The following is a 25,000-nucleotide window of genomic DNA, read 5'->3' on the forward strand; positions in this document are numbered from 1 at the left end:
ATTCTAATCAAATCTGCCTGATTGGCCATTTGAAAATCCAAATTTTGAAGAATTTGAAAAAAAAAAAAAACTTCAAAAAAGTCAAGATTACGAATCAATGTTGGATGCTGGTTGAGATTGGTGAATGTTTCAGAAACATCATCAAAGACGTTCCAAGTCTGCCATGCAGTTTTCTTCCCTTTACCGTGGAAGGCAGACACGACGTCACATCCAGTGAACGCATGGAAGTATGGGATCCCTCCAGCTTTCTCAGGCCCTATTTGCAGAAACTACCTCATGCACTGGAATCCATCACGCCTTGGCTCCTTGGCCAAAGGCATTCCACATGTTCAAGACCTCGTTCCTGTAAGGATGGCAGTACAGATATTGCTGTGACTAGTACGTCTGTGTCATTAGCCTTAATGATAATGGACTTGCTACCGTCCGTCGTTGCATCCCTGGCATGTACAAATATTTGAGTGTCAGCTTCTTCATGACAACATGGAGACACAGCATCCAGTGACTTCCTTGTGTTGCTAATGGCATCTTCTCCTTTTGTGACAATGACTGTGCTTGTCGTCTGTGCTTCACACATCTTTTCCACAAGGAAGTGAAACAGCTCAGTCTTGATGCTGTCATCTCGAAGAAAGCTTCTCCAGTTACTTGGGGTCTTACTGGTTCCTGTCACTCTTCTTCTGATTCCTTGCCCCCTTTACGACCTTGCCTCAGACCTCAGACTTGACTTCTTGTACACATCAAACACTACGTCCACCCTCTCGTACCTGGCACCATAGGATTCCACCTTTGGGATGATGTCTTCCTTAGCATAGTCATCAAATATCTTTGAAGTGTGTGGAGGAAGGGCATTGATAAGTGCTGAGCCATCAATGACTGCATCTCCCCTTGGTTCTCTGTATGGGATGTTCACTTGCGCTTCAAGAATTTCAGCCAGCTGTGACTTCAAATTTTTAAAGTTTTTTTTTTTCAAATTTTTCAAAATTTGGATTTTCAAATGGCCAATTGGGCAGATTTGATCAGAAAGCCCTGCAGAACAGAAATGCCAAATTTGATGCTTGTATCATAATTTGCACGATTTTTCTACTATCTACTACACTATGCAGGAACAGCTGATTTTATTCTGAAATAATCAGAATCACTACAATTTAACACACGTGGAAGCAAATTAACTTGGTGTGTGATTTTGAAGGTGATTGGTTATACCTGAGCTGATTTACATTTTATATTATAAGGGGAGTGGACACTTATCCAATGAAGACATTTTAGTTATGAATTTTTAATCAATTTTCTGAAATTTGTAGAATTTGATCTTCACTTGGAAGTTGTGAGTTATGATGTGTAAATAAAGATGGAAAAAGTCAGATTTAATGCAATTTAATTCCAGGTTATAAGGCAACAAAATGTGAAAATTTTGAAAGGGGTTGTGGACTTCCTATAGGCAGTGTGTGTGTGTGTGTGTGTGTGTGTGTGTGTGTGTGTGTGTGTGTGTGTGTGTGTGTGTGTGTGTGTGTGTGTGTGTGTGTGTGTGTGTGTGTGTGTGTGTGTGTGTGTGTGTGTGTGTGTGCGTGTGTGCGTGTGTGTGCGCGTGCGTGCACACACACACACACACACACACACACACACACACACACACACACACACACACACACACACACACACACCTAAAAGTATGTGGACACCTGCTCGTCCAACATCTCATTACAAAATCATGGGCATCAATATGGAGTTAGTCCCTCCTTTGCTGCTATAACAGCCTCCACTCTTCTGGGAAGGCTATCCACTCGATGTTGGAACATTGCTGCGGGGATTTGTTTCCATTAAGTCACAAGAGCATTAGTGAGGTTGGGCACTGATGTTGGGCGATTAGGTCTGGCTCGCAGTCAGCGTTCCAATTCATCCCAAAGGTGTTTGATGAGGTTGAGGTAAGGGCTCTGTGCATGCCAGTAAAGATCTTCCACACCGATCTCGACAAACCATTTCCGTATGGACTTCACTTTGTGCATGGGAGCATTGTCATGCTGAAACAGGAAAGGACCTTCCTCAAACTGTTCCCACAAAATTGGAAGCACAGAATCATCTAGAATGTCATTGTATGCTGTAGTGTTAAGATTTCCCTTCACTGAAACTAAGAGGCCAAGCCTGAACCATGAAAAACAGACCCAGACCATGATTCCTCCTCCACCAAACTTTACAATTGGCACTATGCATTCAGGCAGGTAACGTTCTCCTGGCATCCGCCAAACTCAGATTCTTCCGTTGAACTGCCAGATGGTGAAGAACCATTGATCACTCCAGAAAACACGTTTCCACTGCACCAGAGTCCAATGGCGGTGAGCTTTACACCACTCCAACTGACGCTTGGCATTACGCAGGGTGATCTTAGGTTTGTGTGCGGCTGCTCGGCCATGGAAACCCATTTCATGAAGCTCTCACCAAACAGTGCTTGTGCTGACGTTGCTACCAGAGTCAGTTTGGAACTCGGTAGTGAGTGCTGCAACCGACGACAAACGATTTTTCTGTGCTCCGCACTTCAGCACTCGGCGGTCCCGTTCTGTAAGCTTGTATGGCCTACCACTTCGTGGCTGAGCTGTTGTTGCTCCTAGATGTTTCCACTTCACAATAACAGCATTTACAGTTGACCTGGGCAGCTCTAATAGGGCAGAAATTTGATGAACTGACTTGCTGTAAAGGTGGCATCGCATGACAGTGCCACGTTGAAAGTCACTGAGCTCTTCAGTACGGCTCATTATACTGCCAATGTACGTATATGGAGATTGCATGGCTGTGTACTTGATTTTATACACCTGTCAGCAATGGGTGTGGCTGAAATAGCCAAATCCACAAATTGGAAGGGGTGTCTGCATAGTTTTGGCCATGTAGCGTACACAACGGAACAGGTGTTTGTGATGTATGCACTGTATGTATGTATGTATGTATGTATGTAGTATGTATGTATATACGTACGCTCTTCACCCATTGTTTGAACAGCTGACCTGATGTCACCCACAAATGTAACCTGAAATACTTAAACAAAAGTACCCAGAGGACTCAAAAGACCACCACCCCACCCCTCCCCCAATCACCCAAGAGATGGCAAAGACCCAAAATACCCCCAAAAACCTTAACGACGCCAACGACAAAATACCCAGAAGACCCCGAAGAACCAAAAAGATCCAAAGACCGAAAAGACCCCAAAGACCCAAAATCCCTTAATGACGCCAAAGATCCAAAAAACCCTTGAAGACCCAAAAGACCCCCAAAATGCCCTGAAGATCCTTATAGATCAAAGACCCTCGGACCAAAAAGTTCCAGTTGACCCGAAAGTCCCCAAGGACCCAAAAGTCCCCGAGGAACCCAAAAGACCCAAAAGTCACCGAGGAACCCAAGGACCAAAAAGACCCCAGGGACCCTTTACATCCCTCAGACCTTAACACCATTTAGACCCCTGACACCCTTCAGACAGATTAGACAGCTTAGACAATTGACAATTATTACAGATCACAAATAAATTTCAAATAAATATCATATCACCAATATTAAACATAAAACTTGGAGAGCATAAATGTTTCTATTATGATTGGTGTGAATCATGACAACACAGCAAATCTGGAACGTAAATCTCTACAACGATGTGGGTCAGCGAGCGTAGTGAGCTAAACCACACTAATATATCAAATATATAATAAATTTAACAGCATTACTGGATGAGGATTATTGCAAATTTGAGAAAGGATTGTTGAGAGAAATCAATTGCTATGCAATCACAGCTGTCACTGCCCTGCCTGGTAAAAGCTGAATCATTTGTGAATCAAACTATGATGTCATTTGTGAATTTGAATTCATTTTTTCAAAATAAATTAGAGTGGACGGCCGACTGATCGGCCCATCCAGTTGGTGGGTTTAATAAAGGTCGTTTGAAGAAAATGCCCCCCCCCTCCAGAAAAAGCCTCCACAATCCTTTTTCCCATGGAAGTGGTAAAACTGCCCAAAGTATGTTGGTGTAAGTTTATTGCTAATCATGATATTACATTATTATGATGCAATTACATTGCTGTATTTTCAAACATGATTCAGCTTTATGAGCAAAGCGTATGCAATCAGTTCTAATAAAATAAACTTGAATGAGCAAGTTAGTGTTCTTCAGTAATTAATTTCCACAATAATGTGCGTTCAACAAATTACACGAGAAAACCCTAATTATTATTCTCCTGACATGAGAAAAGCAAAGATGCCAGTTTGTATTTTTTTTACAGGATGTCGTAGGAGGTGGCATTCACGCTGGTGTACAACCATGCTCTGGCTTATATATTCAGCAAAATTACTTCCTTATGCATGGAAGTTTGTATGTTTTTTATTGGCCATAAAAGCAATTCAAGCAAGAGTGAAGTCGATGGCACGCCATCATAAATCCCCACGCTTCCCACCCAAAGCAAAGTTGAAAGATGGCAAAAGTTCCACAAGGAATGACCCAATATCAAATTTAGACTTAAATTTTTTTCCCCGTTTTGACATCGTGACCCCATGACCCAACCCCCTGGGGGCATGAACCTGGGGTTGAATCAATAAAAATGTTACATATTTCATGTGTCCCCCAATGTTGAGTGCAAAAACAAAGTTTTATTTTAAAATGTTATAAAATGTGCCTGGAATTGCATTTTTTGGTATTTGACCTTTTGACCCCGCCCAGGGGGTCGGGAGGAGGTGTTGGGAAAAATGACTGCTGTTGCACCTTCGTGCCATATGGTGATTATAACTACCAAGTTTGGTGAATTTCTGCACAACCGTCTCCGGTGGAGATAGTGTGACAGACAGACGGATAGATATAGCCGATTACAATGTCTTGTTTTTTTTTCAAAAAGTGTGGGGATAAAGATCCTCCAACCACTTCACCGCGACAGATCCAAGAACATCTGCGATTACCAATTAGTATTTTGGTTTCCATATTTCTAAGGTGTGCCACGTCTTAACTAGCATTCAATCAGATCACACACGTGTATCAACTGGAATTAATGCAAGGAACCTCATATTTAGCTTTGTAGTCCATGGTAAGTCACTTCAAAACAATCACACTCATCATTTCATGCAAAGACCTTGACAATATACAGCGTAATTGCAAGAACTAGAGTCGAGCAACATTTCCTTCTTGGATCACATGACCAAAAAAAAAAGAACTCTTACAACACAGAAATGGAATGATGGTCTATCCACGTACTACTAAATCTCTTTTGTTCTTGTTTTGCTGCTTTTACTGGCCGTGCCCTGTGTTTGTTTCTTTTTAATCTGTCTCTCCATCACCTCAAATGTATGCAATTATAACGTTTGAGAACAGTGTCTGATAAAAATGAAATGCGGGTTACTCTGTTCCGTTCTTGCGTATGGCAGCTTGGCTGCCGGGTATAAAAACATTTGGAACAGTTGGGCTTCTGGTGATGCTGCAAATATAATAATTGGCTGGATGGATGCTTGACATTTTGAGAGAAATTTGGAGAGGGGGATGTCGGTGGGTAATTTGGCTGTACCACAAAAGTTAAGTGGGGGCGCTAGCCCCACTAGGCCCAGCAGTGGATCCTTCACTGCAGCATATAGTCATGGATGGGAGTTTTGCACAAATTCTCTCTGTCTTGGACCAACTCCTTTCTGGTCTTGCACCTTCTGCTCTTTGCATGATTTGTCTTCCCCCCCTCACCACTCCAAGGTTTCTACAGAGCACATACAGTCTACAATCAACCTCGGGTCAGGTCAGGTGTGGGAGCATCCGCCAGAGAAGCACGTCGCTGCATCCACTTTCCACCGGTACTGCACAGGGGCCTCCATCTGGCCATCCCTCAGGCTGATGCCTGGCCCATCCCCATCTCCTTGAGATGCTGATCAACCTGCTGCAACCACGAGGCACTTGGTTGGTCCATTGGCCTCCTCCACTCACGAGGTTCCCTCGCAGAGAGAATCTGGTGAGCAGGATCAGTGTCAGGAAAACGAGCCACATGTCCATACAGCCGCAGCTGACGCTCACGAACTACGCAAGTAACACATCTCATTTGAGTCTCTCTCAGCAACCGCTCGTTGGACACAAAGTCCAACCAGCGATAGCCAAGGATTCTCCAAAGAGACCTGGCACCAAAGGAATTAAATCTCCGTCTCAGATCCCTGGTCAGAGTCCAAGTCTCTCATCCGAAGAGCAAGACTGGAAGCACCAAGGACCTGACGACTCGGACTTTCGTCCTCCCGCACAGGTACCGGCAGCGCCACACCGCTGATCCAGTGAATCCATGACTCCCCAGGCCCTACCCACACGTCTGTTGACCTCTGGCTCACAGCCAGCAGAGACATGAATATCCCTGCCTAGGTAAGTGAATCTCCCCGTGACCTCAACATCCTCGCCACAAACAGGTACAGACAGGACATCAGCGTCCAAGACGTCATTGCAAGCCTGGATCTTAGTTTTGACCCAGGAAACCCGTAATCACAGCGGCTCCGACTCCTCATTCAGCACCTCGAGGGCCCCCAAAAGGACATCTAAAGTCTCCACAAAAATGACTGCATCATTTGTGAAATCAAAGTCAGAGATCTTGACATTCCCAAACGATGCACCGCAGCTTGATCTCTGACATCCTCCCCAGAATCCAGTCCATACAAGTGCCGAAAAGTACGGGGGCCAGTACACACCCCTGACAAACTCCAGAAACAACCGCAAAATAAGTCAGAGATGGTATAACCACATCTCACAGCCCTCTCAGTACCAGAGTAAAGCTCAGACATCAGATTGATCAGTTTTGGTGGCACCCCATTAAGACCAAGAATCCTCCAGAGGGCATGCCGATTCACTGAATCAAACGCTTTTCAGAGATCAACATATTCTGCAAGCAGCCCCTGCCAAAACTCTCGTTTGCGTTCGGTGAGGACCCAAAGAGCAAGGATACGGTCAATCGTTGACCTCTTTGGTGTAAAGCCTGACTGCTCTTAGTACTGCAGCATAGCAAACCAATTGTTCAAATTTTGGCTGATCAAGGCACAATTTTGGGTGGCTCCATATCTTGAATTGTTCGGAATACATTATTCTACAGGTGTACCAATTTTGGTGCTTTTATGCAAATTTGAACAATTGATCTGAAATATCAGACTACGCTGCTGGACGATGTGGACGCTGGTGCTCAAGCAGATGGTGGCGAACCCTATCAAGAATTCTCCGAGCAAAGTCCTTGCCCAGCACCGAGAGCAGCGTCACCCCTCGGTAGTTGTTGCAGTCTTGGCGATCACCCTTCCCTTTCCAGAGATGGACAACTAGGCCTCTCTTCTAGTCAGTTGGGATGATGCCTGTGTTCCATGCAGAGCACAGAACTGCATGCAACAAAACGAGTGCAGCATTTCCACCAGCCTTGAGAAGTTCGGTTTGGATGCCACATATCCCACGAGCTTTACCCCATTTCAACCGGTTCACCACAGCCTGTGTTTCCACAAGCGAAGGTGGATCACAGTTGATTGGAGGGTCAGCAATAGGGATAATAACACCCTTGACATCCAACTTAACAGCTGGTGGATCAGCCTGGTACAGCCGCTCAAAGTAACCGGCCCAGCAGGGTTTCACTTTGGACTCCTCTGTAATCAACCTCCTTCTGATGAAAGTCCCAAAATCCAGAAGCACCATTCACCTCCACTTGTCCTCATTTTTTCCCCCTCCCTCTGGAACCAACTTCCATATTCTCTTCAATCCATTCTTACCTCGAAGTGTTCAATACAGTTGTTCACCACCATCTCAGATAATCCCCCGTCCATAACCATGATCTTTCTACCCCAGTTGAACCCCCAAAACCACCTCTTTCCAAATTTCCATTTTTTTTTCTTCCTGAGAGTTTCCTTCCATGTCTATCTTGTCCACCCCACTGCATCCCTTATTGCTCTATATCTCCCTCTATTTTGTTCCTCAACCCTGCTGTTGGTGGTTCTCCCCTCTTTCTGCTGTTCCTTTTGTTCTGTTGCACCCTGATCCGTTCTGTTCCAGCTCTTCCACGAGCCTCGACTTTGTAAATATAACAAAAGGCAATTTTCCATGGATAGTCATGAGTCATTCAAAATTGAATCTGACATGACTTTTCTGCAAAGGAGCATGATTAAAACGTTCATGGTCTGAAAGGTATGCACTCACCCTCAGCAGAACACTTTTTGGATTGTCCCAAGTATATAAATTAATCGCCACCAAAACATCGAAACAGTCGGAAAGGAAGGAGACTATTCATGACAAATGGGAAAAATCTCTCAAAACCATCACCAAAAAGTATTCTCAAACACGAGATCATTTGGCCTGCATGAAAAGCATTGGTGGACCAAAAAGGCGTATTATTACTAAAGCAACTACATACTTTTAAACGGTACCTCTTTACTGCAGACGTGTCGATACAGTATTATCGTCGAGCCAAAGTGCTTTTCATACGACTTATTCAGGGGCAAAGCATTTACACAAAAATCCAAACACATTACTGCTTTGCGGTAATAAATGCATCAGACCAGGGAATATCCGTGAGTTTTTGCATACACTATATGCTCATGTATATTTATTTATCTTATATTTTAAAAGACATTCAGAGCCTGTCTTCACTTGATACATTTTTCAGCATTCTTTATGAGCTTTGCTCATGTGATGAAAAACCTTTGCTGCAAAGAACAAGGAAACCCCTCATTATAATTTCAAAATGTGGATTTTTTTTTAAAATGTCCAAAGGCCATAGCAATCACCATTGAGCCGTCTTGCCTGCGTTTGAATCTCGGCCCAGCTATAAACTGTCATCCTGTTGTTTTACAAGCAGGCAAAATCGTAGATGTGTGCGCCGTGCCTTGGATGGAGTCTATCTGATGGACTCGAAACAGCGTTCGGTCTGCCTGCATTAATTCGTAGACAATATAGATCCCATGGTATGGTTTGCGAAGAGTAGGCGAGCTGGCACCAGCACCTTGAATAAATTAGTCAAGTATACTGTGACAGAGTGGCGACCCAGTCAGGACTGTAACCCCCAGGTAACGAACTCACTTGGCAGCCTTATGTGCCAACTGGCAGGAGGAGAATAAACAAAGTTCATAGCACTTGAAAAAGACTGTATCCTTGCTTTTGCTCTCTCTCTCGACCTTCTGATAAAGGTGCTATCGTTTGCTCAGCTTAACGCTTTTAATATTAAAGTCAGGCAAATTTGGTCAGCGAATAAACAGGTGAGACTGAACACTTGCAAATTCAATGTGAACGAACAAACCATTTTGTACACTCTCAGCTTCTTCCTTTGCCAACAGACATGCAATGTCAACATAGCCAGAGAACCTTATGCAAATGTTTATCTTCTTTTACAGGACCAGATGTAATATTTTCTCCAAAGATTGCCAGAAGGGTCGGACTTGAAGCCTGAGGTTTCCGTCATAAAATCAAATTATCCAACGCACCTGCATCATTTACTTTCCATTTTCTTTTTTTCAATTTTCCTTTTCGCTGAGAATTTCGTCACAGGCCAGAAAGTGTTCTCCTTTGTCAAAAGGTCAGCAAATAGCAATAGCAAGGAAAATAACAAAAAGAAAACCAAGAAACGAACAACTGCTTTGCTTTCCGCAAGGAAGAGCCGTGCCACAGGATCGGGAGGACCAATCTCGAACCAATTATCCCCCGCAAAGAGCATGTCCATATGATTGATTTGCAGTGAGAAACCCAATGCTTGCAGACATCAGCGTCTCGACGACCATGCTTGCACTCGCCCTCCCTTTTTTGCTATTCTTCTGTAGGCACTAATGAGCAAGTCGACAACAAAGAGAATCTCTTAACACTTGATAGACCAAACTTAAAGTACAAGCATTAACCATTTCATTTGATTTGAAACTCAACATTTTTAATTACATCAGACATGATCCTAAGTGAAGGTTAAAAAAAAAAAAAACAGAAAAGGTTTATTTATTTTAAACAAAACACACCCATCAACTTTTTCTCCAAATTTAAACTCCCCATAAGCAAAAGCAAAAACTTCAATAATTGCATTACAATTGTAAACGTATTAATTAGCGAAGCTGTTTCCTAAACTTCTTTGTTTTGCTCAAAGAAAAAATAAATAAACAAAGATTTTGTTCACCACTGCTGTAAAGAGGACATTGATGGGATAATCAATTAGTTAAAGCATCACCAACCTCATTTTGCCGAAACTTGTGTGCTTGCCAGCTATGGAAGCAAAAATCCACTCTAAAATGGGACACTCAACAGTTCGGATGTGAGGTAGAAGGAAAAATCGTTTGTGTAACTTATGCCAATGTTCTCAGAAAGAGCTCCATGTGCAGAATCCTGAGCAGCTGCGGATCGCTGGGCAAGAAACGATTAGCTTTGGCATTGTTGGCGACATGCGGTCCAACATCCAAAGGCCATAATGAGGTTGGGTGTTAACTTTCCAGCAGGCAGATTGAGCTCACGTGTAGCATTTCGTCTACCCAAGCACTCCACATGTGTTCATCATAAATACATCATGAACCTTGGAAGGACAAGCAAATTATATGGCTGCATTCAGTTTTACAGGATGTTCAAAAGATTGAGAATTTTGCCATCGCATAAAGATTATGAGAAAAGCACGTAAATAAAAACTCAAGAAAAAATGCAGCAAAAAAAGAGAAGTGTACATTTTTGTATGTGTAATCCAAGACCATACGCAGTGCAGTGATATAATCCAAGTTGGGTCACCCAATCAAGATCGGGTTATTTAGACTTCAGTAAACCATCAATAGTCCAGCGGCTAAGTCGAAAAATATTTCACTTTGTGGAGAAATTATGAAACTTTGCAGATAGGTGGAGGACCCCAGTAGGAACATTTTTTCGATTCGGACCCAACTCTGAAACGCCTCCTGGTGGCCGCCATCTTGAGTTTCAATATGGCCACCACATTTGATATATATTTGCCTATAACTTCGAAACTAAAGCAGATAGAAATACGAATGCAGTGGCTACCCCCCATTTTCAGGGTCAATGAATTCAGTGATATCAATATCATGCATATCTAATGTCAGCCATCTTGGATTCCCAGATGGCCATGTTAGACATATATTCCAACAACTCTTAAACCAAATTTGATAAAAAAAATGCTATCAGCGGCTAAGCCCCATTTTCAGGTCAAGGAATCGAGTGAACTCACTATCATGCTTATCTGGGATCCGCCATCTTGAATTCCAAAATGGCTGTCATGTATCAAACGACATGATTCTGCATAAATAAGTTCGGAACAAGATTAGATAGAAAAGTTATTTTTGTAACCCGTGTGGAAGATGACAATTTGGGTGAACAGGTGATCAGTAAGCACCCCAAAATATTTTACTTAGCACCCCATATGATTTTACTTGGCACTCCATATTATTTCAGTGCTGCCATCTGTTTGCATTAGTTTAGGTTAAAACAGCAGACATCAAAGTTCGATATCATTATTGTATTAACGCATGTTTTCTTTTCAGGTGGAAAACCATGTCCAGGTCATTCAAGATCGTTCCTTCAGCATCAACAGACAGATCATCAAAGGCAGGAGGAACACCTGACTTCAACTGGAGCATCTGTGTCCTTTGCCAAAGGAAAACCCAGGACCCCCTTGTTGTACCTGACAGGGGAAAGCGGCTTACGAAAGGAATGGGATACCGGACACGCGCCCAAGACCTAAATAACGCTAAGGATGCTGACTACAACCCAATGAAAATTGATTTCATTAATCTCGATGATGGGACTGGCATTGAGCAAACACTACGTGCACATCAGGATTGCTGGCATAAACTTTGTAAAAATGAATATTGTGAACTGAAGTGAGATAGATGGAAAAAGTGTAAGGTAGCCTGTGACGATGAACCTGAAGCATCTCCCACAAAAACTAGGAGAATGAGTGCAGATAAGCGTACCACAGGCAAAAAGTACATGTGTCTGTTCTGTGACAGTAGTGAAGATGAACTCTATTCTGCATCAACCTTCACGATTGACAATACTGTAAGACAATATGCGATTCAACTTAGGGACTCGTGTTTGCTCAGAAAATTTGCTGGTGGGGATCTGGTGGCTCTAGAGGTCAAGTATCACAAAGCCTGTAAGACAAAACTGTTTCATGATGCGAGGGCTGCACAAAAATCCTGTGATGAATCGCCCACTTCCTCATTTCATAGTATAGCACTGGCAGAACTTCTAGCTCACATAGAAGAAGCCAGTAATTCGGAAGACACTGCTCCTGTCTTCCGATTAGCCGACCTGGCTGAGACATACAACCAACGTCTGGTTGATCTTGGGATGGATCCTGAGGTTCAAGTAAACAGAACACGCTTAAAGGAAAGACTCTTGCAGAACTGTCCACATCTGACGGCCACGAAGCATGGCCACGAAATCCTATTCATAGTTGACCGTGATATTGGAGAGGCGTAGTTAGAGCTTGTGACATTGATTCAAATATCATGTGCTTGGCAAAAGCGGAAACAATTGTTCGTAAGCATATTTTCGAAAACTTTTACGTCTGCAATGGGAAATTAAACTGCGACGAACAGGTGAGATCTGAACCAAACGTGCTGCTGGCCTTCGTGAGCATGCTGCTTGAGGGACCAAATGGAACGGACAATGCTCCAGCGAAATGCTGCATTAACAATTGCCCAGCTGCTTGTCTTTAACAGTGTGAAACATGCCAGACATCAGCGTTCTGCTGTCCGACACAACAGATCACAGGAAACACCTCTCCCAATTTATGTTGGTTTAAAGATGCATTCAGAGACTAGGAAGCGTGAACTTGTGGATCGGTTCCATGGTTTGGGGCTCTGCATTTCCTATGATCGTTTGCTGAGGTTATCGTCTGGTGTAGCAAATAGTCTCTGCAAACAGTATGAAGAGGGTGGTGTGGTCTGTCCACCACAGCTTCAGAAGGGCGTTTTCACCACAGGACAAGCTGATAACTTAGACCATAACCCAAGCTAAATTTCGGCAAAAGACTCCTTTCACGAGACTGCTCATTCCCTCTGTCAGCATCCAGATGCGACTAATTCTGGTCTATCTCGCCTCGGCACCTCCATGTTTGATGACGAATCAAGCCAGGCGAAATACGTTCAGCAACTCCCAGGGGAGTACACAAGTGTACCTGCTGCACAACCTCTCCCAAGGGATGCTCATGTTCCGATCTCTTATGGGCCTGTCATGTCACCTACAGATGAATGACTGAAGAAGGACCATAAATTAGAGTACAAGTGGTTGGAACAACAGATGGAGCTTTGCCAAAAGGAAACGCTTGGTGCAACCGATTATCCATCCTGGGCAGCCTACCACGCTTCCAATCAAGAGGAACCTCCGAATCCTAAGACAAACATTTCGTTGCTCCCTCTCTTCCGAGAAAAGTCCAACACCATGGCAATGATCTCGCACATTATGAACAACAATGCTGCCACAACATATTTCCTCAATCCTGGTCAGACGCCAGTCCTCACAATGGATCAACCACTATACGCCATGGGGAAACAGCTCCAATGGCGGTTTCCCGACTTGTATGGTGAGGACAAGTACGTAATTGTACTAGGGGGGCTGCATACAGAAATGGCTGCGTGGAGGACCATTGTCAATATTCTTGATGGAAGCGGGTGGACAGAGGCTTTGGCACAGGCTGACATTGCGAGTGCAGGCACCTGTGAAGGATTCCTTCGAGCATCTCATGTGACCAAAACCCGCAGGGCACATCAGGTAACCGCCGCAGCTTTGTATCAGTTACAGCAAAAGGCCTATTCGGATTTTAAACAGGCGGAAAGCACAAAACATCATGATGGTGAACCTGACCCAATCGAGTTCACCGAGTGGTGTGCCGGGAGGTCTGATAAGTACCCAGTTTCATTTTTGGCAGACGGTATTAGATTTTGAACTGACAATCTCCCAATTCATAAGGTCCTTGCGAGTGGCTGATTTTGACATGTACATTGCATCACAAGTAGATTTAGTACCGTGGTTCTTCGCATTCGACCATACAAACTATGCCCGCTGGCTACCAGTTCATCTGCGAGACATGTCCAATTTGCAGGATAAGTGCCCGGATGTCCATCGTGAGTTCAAGCATCGAGGATTCACTTCAAACAAGACAGGTCGAACGTTCTCGGCTATTTCGTTGGACCAAGCACACGAGCAGGTTAATGCACTCGTTAAGGGGGACCGTGGAGCTGTTGGTCTCACGGAAAACCCTGGAGCGTTTAGGAGATGGATGGTTGCTGGACCTGAAATAGCAAGACAAGTTGAAGAGTTTGAGGATGGTTTTGACGACGCCGGGGCATCCATGACACCTGCTCGCCACCATGAACAGACGAAAAGCGTCCAGCAGAAATTTGTTGAAGATGTACGATCATTGGGTGTCACAATTGAAGAAATGGGCAACCCTTTCATGGAAGATAGTATGGACTTGTTGAATCGCAATTCCAAAGTCATCATGCCAGAAAAAGTTGTGAAAGCCATGAGGAACGTCAATGCGCGAGGAAAGTCAAACGATGATGAATTTGTGGAAGAGCGTTTCAAGACAATTCGAAGTCAATTGGAGAAACCATTTTCTGCAACAAACTGGTTGTGTTCAGCAAGCCTGGTGTGCAAAAAACAAAGGCAGCAGGAAAGTTGACTGAGCTGAAGAATGACAGAGCTCTGTTCTCAAGGTTGTACATTCCTAGTCAAAAGAGAGAAGGGGATATCGATGCATTCTTCAGGCATGAAAACCAGTCTAGTCCACCGTCACTCGCAAGTGGAGGTCAGATGAGAAAAGGTGACAAGCATCAGCTTCTGGACTGTCTCAATGGTGTGATGACTGATGATGGTACGGCCTTGGTGGTTGATGCTAAAGTTCTTGATGGCCCTGCTGTTGTCCACTTTCTACAGCCTGGCACCTGTGCCACCTTCGAAGATTATGCCCAAGATATCTTTGTCCCATATGTGGTTAGGGAACTGGGGAATGCTAGTCGCATTGATATTGTTTGGGATGTCTATCGGTCGGACAGCTTGAAAAACGCAACGAGAGAGAAAAGGGGCTGTGGTACAAGACGCCGAGTGACTTCCTCAAAACGAATTCCAGGTAACTGGCCAAGCTTTCTCCGAAACAGCGACAACAAACATGAGATATTCCTGTTTCTTGCCCAGAAATGTGTGAACTACCAAATGGCAGGTGACAAGCTCATCTACAGCACTGTGGATGACAAAGTTGTGTGCTCTTCCAAAGACGCCATCAATGCAGCTCTTGCCCCTTGCTCACACGAGGAAGCAGACTCGAGGATATTTGTTCATGTCATTGACATAGTTCGGCATGGACATACAAAAGTGATGATCCGCACTGTGGACACTGATGTAGTGGTGATTGCAATTGCTTACTTCTTGAACATTGGCCTCAAGGAACTTTGGGTTGCCTTTGGAACTGGTAAGAATTACAGGCACATCGCAGTGCACCAAATCGTCGCTAACATAGGACCAGAGAAGTCCAAGGCTCTGACATTTTTCCATGCGTTTACTGGCTGCGATACGGTATCCTTCTTCGCAAACCGTGGAAAGAAGTCTACATGGCAGGCATGGCAGGCATATCCAGATTCTACAGAACCATTTGGGACATTGTGTTCACAGCCAGATGAGGTGCCGAGTACTGTCATGGACATCCTGGAACGATTTGTTGTGTTGTTGTATGACTGTACATCTGAACTTCAGGGCATGGATGCTGCACGGCGCTACGTGTTCACTAAGAGGTCAAGGGAGATTGAGAATATACCTCCAACAGCATCGGCTCTCTTGCAACACACAAGGAGAGCTACAATTCAAGCAGGTCACATCTGGAGTCAGTCGTTAGTCTCCAACCCAGTTGTTCCCCCTCCAGCTGATTGGGGTTGGCAGAAGGATGGCGAGATATGGACAGTGATATGGACCATACTACCCGAGGCATCTAAGGCATGCTACGAGCTCCTGAGCTGCAAGTGCAAGAAAATTTGTAAAGGAAACTGCAAATGCTACAAAGCAAATCACCAGTGCACATCCCTATGTGCCTGTGACGGACAGTGCTCTAAAAATGACGTTGGCCGCTGAAGTTGCAGTCCTATGTAATTTGGATTAAGGGTTACAAGAAAATATGTTGAACATGGTGGCCATCTTGGAATCCAAGATGGTGGACACCAGATGTGCATTGTCTTTGATTTCACTGGATTCCTCGAGGCTGAAAATTGGGGGTGAACCAATGAAATTGCATTCCTATCCGATTCAGTTTAGGCGGCCATATCTTAGGCGGCCATATTGAAACTCAAGATGGCGGCCACCAGGGGGCGTTTCAGAGTTGGGTCCGAATCGAAAAACGTTCCGACTGGGGTCCCCAATCTGTGTGCAAAGTTTCATAATTTCTCCACAAAGTGAAATATACTGCCATATTTTTTGGCTTAGCCGCTGGACTACAAGAAGATTGATGTTTAAAGCTGTAGGAAAAAGTAACCGGGGATACACCATGGCAACATTGGGCCAAATGTCCTCATATTTCCTTGCTTGAGGCCAGTTTGTCATTTCTTTTCTTTTTTTAAGTCATTTTTAAAAATTTCCTTTGATTTTTAAGACGTATGTACGTATACATACATACATACATATTTGTGGGGGGTTGTGCCCATGACTTGGCCCTGGGTATGCCCAGCACATGTGCAAAATTTGGTGGAGATTGGTCCAGGGAAGTGGAATTACACAAATGCGCATGCGCACACGCACACACAAACAGTATTGACTATTTCTATGTGCATCGTCTCTGGCGCTTATGTCGGCACTTTTCCCCATCCCCCAGCCTCCCCGCTCCCTCCAGAAGTGCAGACCCCGACTTGTACTCAGAATCGACTTATCTATGGTTTAAGACGCTGCTCAAAATGATTTTGCAGTTATTTAAATCTTGTTTCTCCATATGATGATAAACATGTTGAATAATACACCCGAGCCGGTTTGTCGGTCAGCTCAGATACAAAAGTTGATGCAACCGAGTGTTAATCAACCTTAGCGACTACGGAAAGTGAAAACAGAATTCAAATTGAATTTATAATAAACGCATGAGGCCGCCCGAAGCAAAAATCTCCATATTCGAGGAATCATTCCCAACATCATTATACAATTTTCAAACCTGCGTTTATGGCCGTGAAATAAATGCTCTAAGTGTGTGCATTTAATGGCTGTATCCAGGACAGAGCTGGACCCCAACTAAAAAGGACCCTCAGACCACCGAGAAGCTCAATCACTCGCTGCCTGCACGTCTGTGCGGCGTCACATGACCAGCCAGTTCGCCGCCGGTGAAACGTTTTAACAAAATCTTAAAACGTCCATTTTTCACCGGAATTCTTTCAGATAATTGTAGAGCACATCCCTAAACCATCTAAAATATAATCATTAATCTCACAGACGCTACAAATAAGCAGCCCCTCAGGAGGACAGGTTACGAGGTGAAGCAGTGAACGGAAAGCACGTGGTGTCCCTTCCAGAATCTCACGGTTATTTGAATTGAATAAATTTTCCTCATGAAAAGTGTGTTTCTGAGCGGATTTGCACGAAAATTATCTTCATTAAACGTGTAGCTACACCAGAAGATCCCAAAAGTGAAAACAGAAATCAACTCGAACTGAAGACAGCCTCGTTATATGGCATGGAAACGGAGGGAAGGCCATGGAAGCTTTTCCTCGCTGCAATACATTCCACACAGACTGAGGATATAAACATTCAATTTTCATAAAGTTTGATGCAACCGAGTGTTAATCAACCTTCGCGACTATGAAAAGTTAAAAACAGAATTTAAATTGAACTTAAAATAACCGCGTGAAGCCGTGTTGAAGTCAGCGGACCTCATGTTGCCCAAAAAACAAGGCCGGACGACAGAGGTAACGAGGAATTAGTTGGTCGAATTAAATGTTCTTAATAATCCTGATGAAACCCATTATGCATGAAAGCCGTCCGATGCTTCCTTATAGGCCATTCGTCCAATCGGTCATTTTGCACTTGATGACCCTGTAACCTTGACCCCGAGGCGAAAAATGCAAAAAAGGGCTCAGACGATCTATAGAGAGCAACGAGTACTATCATCGTGTCAAGTTAGAACTCAATCGGCCAAGACGTCTGGGAGGAGATAGAAAAATAAAAATTGTTGACGGACGGACAGACAGACAGACAGACAAATAGACGGATCTGAGGACATCGAACGGTTAAATTAGGTCAGCAAGCTGACCTAAAAACCTAATTTACCCGAAAGGTCGAAAGTAGTTCAAATAATATGCACAAAACACGTGGACACCGATGCATTGTGAGTGCCAGGGAGGAATTAACACCTCTATTTTTCTGACTGACAATTTTGCTAACTACGGTAGTTGATCTAGCTTTGTCTAAAACTCCAAATTAACATATCTATGAATGAATGAAAGAAAAATAGGAAAATTAGCCAATTCGACTTAAACTCCACATGGACTTGCACTGAAGTACGTATGCCAAAAAGTACGTTATACACAGGTACACACCCTGAATGATGGTATAACAAATCTTTGATGTACAACCAGCGTATTGAAGGTATCTGTTCATTTCAATGAAACTGCACTACACACAGAAAATTTACTCGAATAACTTTTCAAATTTCAAGTTTGCATGAGATAGTATATCCCCATTACATTCGTCTCATTCTCTCCAAACAAAATGAACGTGTGGATGGTGCGCATAACAGCTGGAGACTCCCAAATAAGTTTACCCCCCTCCCCCACCACTTTTGCTTACTTAACCCGCGACTTAGAACCACGAATGTTTGAAGTTTATTTAGGGTGTTGATAAGCACCTGATGACTGTATGAGGTTGCCTTGTGGATGTTCAGCATTTTCTGTGATGGGACGAATCTGCTGCGACTCGTCATCCGAAGACAGCTGGTCATCCTCACCATCTTCTCCTTTCTTTGCAGTCTCATCCTCTTTGTCAGATATCTCAGATGACGTCATGTTTTCTTTTTCCTTGTCCCTGTTTTTCATCCTTTTCTCTTTTTTGCCCTGTCCTTCTCCCTTATTCTGCTTCTCCTTGGCCACCAATTCACTCAAGTCTGGTTCTGAATGATCTAAACCACCTAAAGGATCATCACAAGTGCCATTATCACTTTCCTGTAAACTTCCTTCACTCACCTCCTCATTGCCTTCCGGCTGTTTTTTCTTTCTACTCTTACGATTTGCTGGCAAACTGCATAAGCCTGCAATCTCTTTTTCCAGGTCAGAATCAAAGTTTGATGAATCCGAGTGAACAACCGTGTCGTCATCATCTTGACGTCTCCGTTTGCTGCTGGGCTTCTGCACTTGGTTTCCCTTCTTTTTAACATTTTTAGTATCTGACAAATCCGAAGAGGCTCTCCGTTTCCGTTTGGAGGTGAGGGAGCCACGTAAGCGTTTAATTCCACGCCGGCGAGGTTTACCCGCAGATTCCTCAGAGCCTGATGAAGTGCTACAATTGTGACGAGCTTGCTTTAATACATCTGGCATCTCATCTGAATCGGATGTTTCAGCCGACGCATTTGGACGATCCTTATGAATGGCGTCTGAGCCTTCAGAAACAGTGCCCTGCTGCGTATTTTGTCTTTCTGGCTTTTCACTGCAGTCTGCTTTCTCCTTTGTATGGCCATTCCCAGTTTCCGATTCGCTTGTTCCATCTGCTTCACACTCTGGGCCAGATGATCGCCGTGATCGCGCTGAAGAGCGACGGAGAGGAGTCGTCTTCTGGCGTGGGGAAAACCGACGGGTTTCGGATTCACAACCACTTTCCTCCTCGACTTCAGAATTCCCTGCAAGTTTTGACTTTACTTTGGTTTTTCGTTTGACAGGAGTCTCTGCTTTGCATTTTTTATGAACTATTGCACACTTGCTTTTGTCATCTTCCCCATCACCATTTTCCTGGCCTTCAGACATGGTTTCCTGCAAATTTGCTTTGGGTGATATGTTCCCAGATTTTTCTTCTGTTCCTTCAACCTCGGATTCCCTCTTGCCATCTTTTTCAGCCTCTTTTTGTCTCCTTTTGGATTCTTGATCCTTACCCTTGAGCTGCATTTCTTTGTCATCGACTGCAATTGAGGCACTGCCATCAGCAATGGCGGCACTGTCCTTGATGGGACAGAGAGAAACCACCAACTCCAGACGATGTCCACTTTCTATCGCATCTTGTGCAACTCCAGCTTTCTGCTGCTGAGGCTCTGCGTCTTTGGACACTTCATCTTCAAAATCATCCTCTCCGGTGCTTGGTTGATCCTCACCATTTTTGTTCCTTTCGACCAATGCATTCTCATCCGCTTCGGACATCTCTGCAGCGACTTCTGAATGCTCCATTTCCTCATTCTCACCATCACTGTCAGCATGAGTTTGCTCTTCATTTTTGACACTATTTACACCCTCTTGATCCTCATGCACCTTCCCTCTCTGCCGTGCCTTCTTATTTTTGTGGGCAGTGCTGTTCTGACCATCTGATGATACGTCTTTTTCCTTCTCTTTATTGATTTTATCCACATCATCACTCTTATCATCATCAGTTCCTTCCTCACCATCTCGCTGCCTTAGTCTCTGCTGTCGTTTTAAACGCAACCCTCTTCGAGACTTTGCCATTTGATCAGCCTTTGATTCCTCCATACTTTCCACCTCTTCTTCTTCTTCTTCTTTCTCAAATACCCCTTCACTAATTTCTTCATCATCGTTACCATCATCTCCCTCGACTGTCCTTCTCTCAGACAGCTCTCCAACTTTATCTTTTTGATGACGTTCTTTCACTTTATTCACCGAGGCATTATTCTTCAAAACCCGACTATCTCGCTTTCCAAAATCTCTCTGTTCTGCTTCCCCCTTTTCATCTGCCGTTTTCTTATTTGTCCGAGACACTTTTCTTTTCTTTTCATTCTTACTCTCAGAATGGACAACGTCTTTCTCACCCTTCTTTGTCATTTCAGATTCACCTTTGTGCAACTGCTCAACTACCTCGTCAATTTCTTGCATTGTATCCAAATCATCGTCTTCCATGTTTATTTTCTCTTCAGCTTTCAACTTCTTTCCCTTTCTAGTTTCTTTTACAACTTCTTTTGTGTGAACCTCATTACCATCTTTGCATATTTCTTCATCATCTTCTTCATTTGACCGTAACTTCCTCTTTTGGTTAATTTTTTCATTTGCATTCAGGTCCATCGTTCGATCCTGAGCCTCGACCAGATCTTCCGGTGGTTTACCGTCTTCCATGTTGCTCAATGCTTTTTCTGCAAGCCTGTTCCTCCTTCCTGTGATATCCTTCAGATTTTCTACATCTACTTCTCGTTTCTCCACCATGGCAGCAACACATTTACCCTCATCAGTATTTTCCACTTTCTTGGTCTTGCTATTCTTAGTCTCTACTGCCTGGCCAAGCCATTCCTGTTCTTTATCCTTTTGTATCCGGATTTCCTCCTCAACTCTTATTTGGAGCTCTGACTGAGCTTTGCGAAGGTCTATTAGAACTGCGCGGAATGCTCGCAGTCGCTGCAAACCAGCGAGTGTTTTTCTGCTTCCACCACTAGTGTCAGCATGTTCTGAAGACAGGAATGCCAGAAAACTGCCTGCCAGACGTTGACTAGCTTCTGCCAAACGTTGTGCCTTTTTAAAAGCCTCTCTGGGCAACACCAAATCAGTGTAGTGATCTGCTGCACCAGAATGGAGTGGCGGAAATTTTAACAATGCCTTTTGACCTGTTGTGGCACATTTCAGGTGCAGACCTCGATTTTTTTGCTTGCTTTTTCCATCCTCGTCCTCAACATCACAGTCATTGGCATCACCCGGCCAAGCTGTGCGGCCGCGGCGCTTGCAAGAGCGCCGCTTGCCAGGAACATCTTCTTGGCTGCGTTTGAACGCCGCTTTGCAGGCTGCGACGAGTGGTCGTAGGGGTTCAGGGTCGCACACGTAACAGCGCCATTTACGGTCCGTCTCTGATATGACCGTGTGCAACACTGCTCGACCAAAGTTACGTTGTACGCAGCTCCGACAAAAGGCATTGTTGCAATAATCACAACAGATGAGCTTGCCCCCTTCAGCACACCATCTACAAAATGAGAGAGAAAGAAACAGAAGCAGGCAACAGTGTCAATACATTGATCACAATTAAATCTACCTTTATATGATATCCGAGCCTTCAAATTTCAATTTCAAAAACACTGCATTTTACAAACCTTTACAAAACCCGTTAGAATTTAAGGATAACCCCCCCCCCCCCCACAACTGCAATGTATTTTAGCAATACACATTTAATGCTGGGTTCCTGAATCGTTACAATGTTAGCTTCCATGTTATCAATGAAAAGCTCAGTCATCTGATGAACGTTTGTCCTCTTAATTTCCGACCCGACATTGTGTGCAATATTTCAAACATATACGTGCAACATGTAAGATAGGATGGTGCCATGCTGACGCACGTGCATTCAAGCTGTCTACTTTTGGCTTGATTCTCAGCTCGACGACAAATTGTTGGATTGGTGCGGCCCAGGCATGATCTCAAACGAAGCTCGTGACCTGCTAGCTGGCATTAGCTATTGGACATTAAAGATCCACAGTGTCGCTTAATAAAGAGCAGGTGAGACGTCCATGGCACCGACACAATTTAGAATTCTGAATTTATGCCTTAACCTATAACAGGTAAGCAAAAATGCATATATAATATGCAAACACTCGATTCTATCTGCATTACATTCACTTTCATTTGAATTACTGAGTAGAGATAAAACATCACTCAATTGCGGATATTTTCATGAAGTGTTTTTTTGCCAAGGAACTAAGGCTCGTAGTGGAACAAACAGGAACACGCACACATGACAGTTTGACGAGACAAACGGCCATTGTGCTTGGGAGAAGTACAGTCTCTTCCAGGGGCACTCTGGGCACCAGTGACATCACAATAGTGCTGCATTTCTCACCACACTCAGTGGAGAATTTCCTAAAGAGAAATTTCCTCCTCCCCATGGATGCTAACGTATGGGGATTGTCCTTGTTCTTATCCATTTAAATGTTTAGCATCAAGCAAGGAAGCAGCACATAGCATTTTAAAACTCTTTTGCATGACTCGGCCAGAATTTGAATTGCCAACCTCCCAGACTCAATGGAACGTGCAAAAAAAAAAAAAAAAAAAGAACAAAGAGGTGAGGAACACATTTATGTCTATCTTGCAAACTTTTTTCTCTTGCGTGCAGGGCTGGTGTTTTTCCATTTTACCTGTGACGTTTTATCATCGACCTTCAGACCTCACTGACTTCCACTCTTGCAACAGCACCAAATATCCTTGAAATTTTACACAATTTGTTAAATCACATGATATAAAGTGAAAAACGCAATGTTCATTTGATCACGACGTTGATCCCGGAAACAAGACAGTGCTCATCATGCCTCGCTGCATTCTTCTTATTATTCTTCTTCTTGAGCAGCACTGAATCTTCAAATTTTAAACAATTTGTAAAATCATAATCAAAAATAAATTTCAATGCTAAATTTTATGTTCATTTGTATTTCAATGTTGACCTCAGAATTACTGACGGTCATTTTGTTACTTAAAATGTGTCCCCAACCATTTCTCACACCATGCACGGGCACGGTACGATTTTGTTCAAACTTGTCACAAGCACAGTACATGATGGCATACATGTGCCCCTCACTTCATTTTGTGATCTGATCAAAGATGGCCGACTGGTAGACTGGCGGCCATTTTAGATGTACATAAATATGGGCTCGCCCTTTAACTCCGTACAGCAAAATTATTAAACCGAGGGGGGCTATAACATTATATATCTTTTTTTACTTGTTTACCAAACGATTGCTCTGAAACCCAACACAGCCCTTCTACTCGATGGTCCGCTAGTAAGTTTCCGACATTTGAGTTTCATGTTGAACAGCAGTCGTGACTGTTTCAAAGGGTAATTGGATGCGTTTGCGGTTTTATAATATTTTTTTTTACTTCCGGGAAAGATTTTCCACAAAAAACTATTTGTACACATGAACAAGGCATTTGTCCGAGGATGAAACCCCTTGGGGAGAGGGGATATTACAAGGTCATCCCATCTCGATTTCCAAGAGATGGCCTTATATAATGGGTCGTGATGTCAGAATGTCCGTCTGTCTGTTAACTTTTTGCAATTTTTGCTACTACTCTCTCATCACCCCACTGATTGTTCTGAAACTTGACACATGAATACAAGACAGTATCCCGCACAATCGCTCTGGCTTCAATTTCTCGATTTCAGATCGTGGAGGGGGGGGGGTGAGTACCCCCTAAAACTTTGGATCCCTACTCACTCCATATTTACCAATCAATTTCTCTGAAACCCGAAACAGCCCTTCTACTCGATCGTTCGCAGGATCACTCGGTGTTCGATTTTTCATTTCAGATCGCGGGGGGGGGGGGGGGCTCCCCCAAATTGACTCCAGTCTAATGTCCGTGATAATTCCCAGAGCGACAACCTCAAGAGATGACAGTCAGCCCACTTGGGGCTATTTATTACTCACTCAGGACTGATCTTTGATTACCTCCACCACCGAAGGTGGATGGAGATGTTTTCACACCTGTCTGGTTGTCTGTCTGTCTGAACAGGATATCTCAAAAGGTTATGGACATATTCGGACGAAATTTGGTGGACAGTTTGAGTGCATGGCCCAGACAAACTGATTCGATTTTGGTGAAGATTGGGATATGGATCCAAATCCAAGAACTTTTAAATAATTAGTGATTCTTCGCCATTGAGAGATGGGGCCAAAAACGATTCATCATAATGTATCACACGATATTTCAAAGAGTTGTGGACCGATCATTTCAAAACTTGGTGGTCGAGTTGGGTAGGTGACAAGAACAAGCTACTTAGCAGTGGGATACAAAATGTAAATTGTTCAGCCTGGCGAAGGTATGCTCTCTACCGATTGCCATTCTAGTTCCCATTAGTTTTGACTACATCTGGATTGCGTTTCAGCTGATCACAAAATCGGTTGGAAGGTAAACACATGAGAGAGTGGTGTTTGACTGAACTATATAATCG

The 25,000-nt window shown here is 43.7% G+C and overlaps 1 protein-coding gene across 1 annotated transcript in view; it reads right to left on the minus strand.

The window, feature by feature from the left end:
* Positions 1-25,000, minus strand: part of ATRX (ATRX chromatin remodeler) — a 536,186-nt gene that overhangs the window by 213,373 nt on the left and 297,813 nt on the right. The window contains exon 9 of the mRNA XM_085859788.1: positions 18,783-22,030. Coding sequence (XP_085715914.1) covers positions 18,783-22,030 — 3,248 coding nt within the window. The remainder of the gene's footprint in view (positions 1-18,782; positions 22,031-25,000) is intronic.

Source organism: Eptatretus burgeri, chromosome 16 (assembly GCF_056783735.1).
Source record: "Eptatretus burgeri isolate ZD-2024b chromosome 16, Ebu_testis_v1, whole genome shotgun sequence".
Lineage (NCBI taxonomy): Eukaryota > Metazoa > Chordata > Myxini > Myxiniformes > Myxinidae > Eptatretus > Eptatretus burgeri.